Source organism: Buceros rhinoceros, unplaced genomic scaffold, assembly GCF_000710305.1.
Source record: "Buceros rhinoceros silvestris isolate BGI_N320 unplaced genomic scaffold, ASM71030v1 scaffold6259, whole genome shotgun sequence".
Lineage (NCBI taxonomy): Eukaryota > Metazoa > Chordata > Aves > Bucerotiformes > Bucerotidae > Buceros > Buceros rhinoceros.
Window position 1 is genome coordinate 544 of NW_010429688.1, and position 4165 is coordinate 4708.

General features: G+C 45.2%; 1 protein-coding gene across 1 annotated transcript in view; it reads left to right on the forward strand.

Annotated features, from left to right (window-relative positions):
- The first annotated feature begins 3039 nt into the window (after positions 1-3039).
- The window catches only part of TMEM206 (transmembrane protein 206), a 14206-nt gene continuing 13080 nt past the window's right edge, over positions 3040-4165 (forward strand). Inside the window, exon 1 of the mRNA XM_010142735.1 lies at positions 3040-3136. Within this exon, the coding sequence (XP_010141037.1) occupies positions 3097-3136 (40 nt within the window). The 5' untranslated portion in view covers positions 3040-3096. The remainder of the gene's footprint in view (positions 3137-4165) is intronic.

Here is a 4165-nt window from a genome sequence, read left to right on the forward strand (position 1 = left end):
GGTTTTCCTGACAGGCGTTGGAAGGTGGTGGATGAATCAGTTGAACAGCAAGAGATCTGCATGGACAAGTCCTCCTTTTATTTAGGAGGTTTTATCTAGTAGGAAGGTTTTATCCCATGATTATCAGGATGAAATTAACTCGTGTAAGAGCTTGTGTGTAGTGGAGGTGCTTGAGAGAGTTAATGAAGATGCATTGATGCCTGAAGGGTGTACGTTACATTTCTGCTTTGTGTGTGAGCCACCAGTGACGCTGCTGCTGTGTATGTCTGGGATTGTCCCAAAGTCTGTGGCACAAGTCTGAATGGTGTGTAGCTGCAGCAGAACTGTTTCCTTCCCTTCTCCGGCACCTGGGGCAGTCTGTGCTGCTCCCGCTCCTAGCAGGGATGCTCAGATGTCTGGAATTGCCTTTGAGCTTCCGTTTGTCCAGTGTTTTTCTGTGAAAAGGAACTGCTGGCTGCTGCAGTTGTTTCTCACTCAGCTGTAGGTGCCGGGCCCAGAGGAATGCTGAGTGAAGGTCTGTTTCATGCCCTTCCTGCTCTCGATATCCTATCTCTGCATCCTGTTGCAAGCCTAACTGACCTGCAAGTTTGCAATCCTTCTGCATTAGCACTGCACTTCACCTCCTTATCAAAAATAAGACAGAGGAAGAACTAGCCTGTGAGGGTGAACGCTGCTGGCGTGCATCAGCTTCGCTGTTGTCATTTGCCCTGATTTGGGGATTCTGTCAAGGGTGAAGAAACCAGAATCATCTGCCATGTGCTAATGCTGTGCTGGCTTCCCAGCTGTCAGGAGGCTGTAGCTCAAGTGTGTGGAGTTGTTGGGATTGTAGTTCTGCACTGCCATGCCTCACAGAGTCAGTGTGCTGTACACTGGGAACACAGTGCTGGGATCTTGGTGGCCTCAGCGGGTTTCTGCAACTTCACCTCTTGTCAAGTCGGTGTTCAGGATTTGCAGTGAAATGAGGTTGTTTTAGGGGGTCTGGCACATCAGCTCAGTCTGCTCGCTCCACCCCAAGGCAGTGTTCGCACTCCTGCTTTTCACTGACTGTCCTTCACTGGGTTTATGTGTGAAAACCTTATGAACCCACATCCGCCTTGTGAGCAGAGATAAGAAAACATAACTGCACATTGTTAGGTGTTTTTTTGGTTTTGTTTCTAAGGAATGCTGAAAGATTAAATTTTCTGAGTTTTTCTTCTCTTCTCCCACGTGTTGAAGAGTTATTCTGTGTCCTCTTGAGAGGATCAGAAATGTTGTGTGTTGTGTTCTGGCTTAAACTTGAGTTGGAAACTCCTTGCTGTCAGGAGTAGAATTTGCTTACCCTCTACGTAACATCAGCCAGTGAGGTGCCCATACCTGGGGAATCATGGCTGAACCAGAGCGGGGTGGGAGACCCTGAGAAGCTGCAGTGACTTGTAACTTACGTTAGTCCTTTTGGATCAGCTCTGGTATAAGAATATACAAATGTATATTGCATGAATGTAATTCGAGTTGGCTTCTTGGCTGATGTAGCTCAACTGAGGCAAGAGGTTCAGTGAATACTCTTCTTGTGTCAGAATAGCTTATTTAGGGGCAGGTAAACAAACAACTGGTGTGTTTCTACTAAAACTGCAGAGTGTTAATTTTCCCTTATTTTATGAAGATAATTTTTAAAAGTATCTTTGATTGGACCCTGTTAAGTCTCCTGCAAATGAGCTGGGTTTAGTCTATTAGTTACCTGCTCACTCCCTGCCTCACAGCACGGGACATCATGCTTTATTTATGTACAAAGCATACAAAAACAACTGGGTAGCTGCTTTCAACCTGCTTTGCATGGTGGAAATACAGCAGGAGGTGATGGAGACTTTACATCAGACTTGGAAGACGTAAAATGAGTGGACTCTTTCCTAATAAATGCAAATGATGATCTGTTAATGGTATAATGATGATTTCAATACTGAATTAAAAGCATTGGGGTGAAATAAAAGCACTTCCTTATGGCTACATGCAGGTAGCTGTTGAGTAAGCTGGGGTGTAAAGTTCCATTACGTTCAGCACAGCTGCTGCATTAACTGTGCCCCCGTTTGCCTTCAAGTAGGAACAAAGCTAATCTTCCCTGCATGGTTAGGTGGGTGACACTGAGTGTTTAGCTTGGAGAGTTCCCGTGCAACACACGGTGTGCTGCAAGTTTACGCTCTGCTTTGCCTTGCTGCGATTGGTCTGTCAGTCCGTGCCATGAAAGGAATTTGGAAAACATACAGGAGTTACTTTATATATACATACACAGTCTAATGCTTTCCCATCTCATGCGATGCCTGTCTGACGGGACAAGCCTCTGGCTTTGATGGAAGTGTCTCGGCAGCTTGGGTCCAGAGCTCTGAATAGCAAAACAAGAAAACGTCTGGTCTCTGTTGCTGTTTTAGGAACACTGGAAGAGGAATTAGTTGCATAATGTTTAATATATAATAACATGTACCGTGAGGTCAAACAAGTACCAGGAATGTAGGGATGTTTGACTGGTGTCTTGGAATGACCCACCTGCCTGTGGGCTGAGATTGCAGTCAAATTACTTGCCCTAATACCTGTCAAAATGCAGCTCACTTTTTTTGGCGCCTCTTTATTAAGAAATGCTAATGCTCTGTTTGCCCTATGTGCTGTGGATTGCTGATGCCTCCACATACCTTCCTGAGTGTCACGCTGATTGCAGAGGGCATCTTCCTAATAGGGGGTTTAAAGTGACCTGAAGCTGCCGAGGAAACAATTACTTTGATCTTGAAAGAAAAGGTGGTGGTGTTGTCGAAGCAGCAGGGTAGAAGTAGGTTAAATTTAATGTGCTGTATTTTCTTTTTGCAGCATGCAAGTCAGTTAATTTTTAGCTGTAGGTTTGCGTAAACGTGGCTCTTGTCTTGTGAACAAGTGGGATGTGCGTTGGGTGCTCTTGGACTGGGGGCATGTTTTTGTGTGTTTGGTTAGTTGGAGCCTCTTTTATTTGTACCATAGAAGTTCCAGCAATTGCAAGTTGAGAGCATGTTTGGAAATTGAACCACTGTTTTAACTACACAGCTGAGTGAAGATGTGGAGCGAGTATCTGAAAACCGAACAGATGAGAGAGAAGGAGGGATGGAAGTTCATGAAGATGCCACCTCTGTTATTTTACCAGGTGAGAACTATTGACCCAGCAATTACCAGTTCCAAGTACCTGATAAGCTGCTTCTCTGTGTGGATTTGTTTGTTTGATTTTTTTTTTACTGCACTTCTGAAAGTAAACAAAACACTAAATTACTTATTTGGGGAATAAATGCTGTTGGAAAGCCAATTTTTCCAAGGACTGAGATGAGAACATGCCTTTGTCAGGAACTGTGCTCAGTCAAGGAAGGTTCAGCACATCCAATTCGGAGATAGCTCGGTGCATCGTCCTCCTTTACGTTGTATCTCCCCTGGGCTGCGGTGCCTGTGAGGGCAGCGGGCTGCAGGTGAAGCCTGTGCCAGGTTTACATGAGCAAGGTACAATATGGAACAGATGTGCTTCTCGGTGGATGTTGGTTAGACCGTTTGGACCTGCTTTTGGAGGGTGCAGGATGGTGTTAACCGGGCTTATCGCAGCTCAGATGCGGGCATTAAGGTAAGCCAGCCTGAAATGAGTGTTGCCTAAATGCTTTGCAGCCGTTCAAGACATTCTTGTTTCAACAGTGCAATTTTATCCATATTAATGTCCTAATGTGCTTGGCTGCCATCTCCTGGCACGTAACCTGGGAACACGTGTGTAACCATGGATGGACCTTTGTAAGAGGTAGTGTGTTCAACAGGATTTACAAAAAGGCTGGTGTTTGCTGTGGTAAAGAGCAAACACCAAACCGTGCTATTGTAGTTGAAGGGCGGAGTGTGACATGGCCTGGGAGGGCCTGACTCCTTAAATTGCACCCCACAGGAGAGGAGTCAGCGTAAAATAGACCTACTTATCTCCTTTCACATGTTGGGTTTTAATGCTCCTTTTGTGTGTTCAGCAATTTATCGCTCACAATCAAAACATGACGTGTAGCTCAAAGAGTACATGAACTTTTTCCTCACAAGTGTTGCCAAAGGAAATGGCAAATGCAAGGAATGTGGGGAAAGCAGTGTCCGTGTTCTAGCAGGATCTTCAGAGCATAAGCTTTAAGGCAAGGAAACTGTGAGAGAATTGGGATGGTCT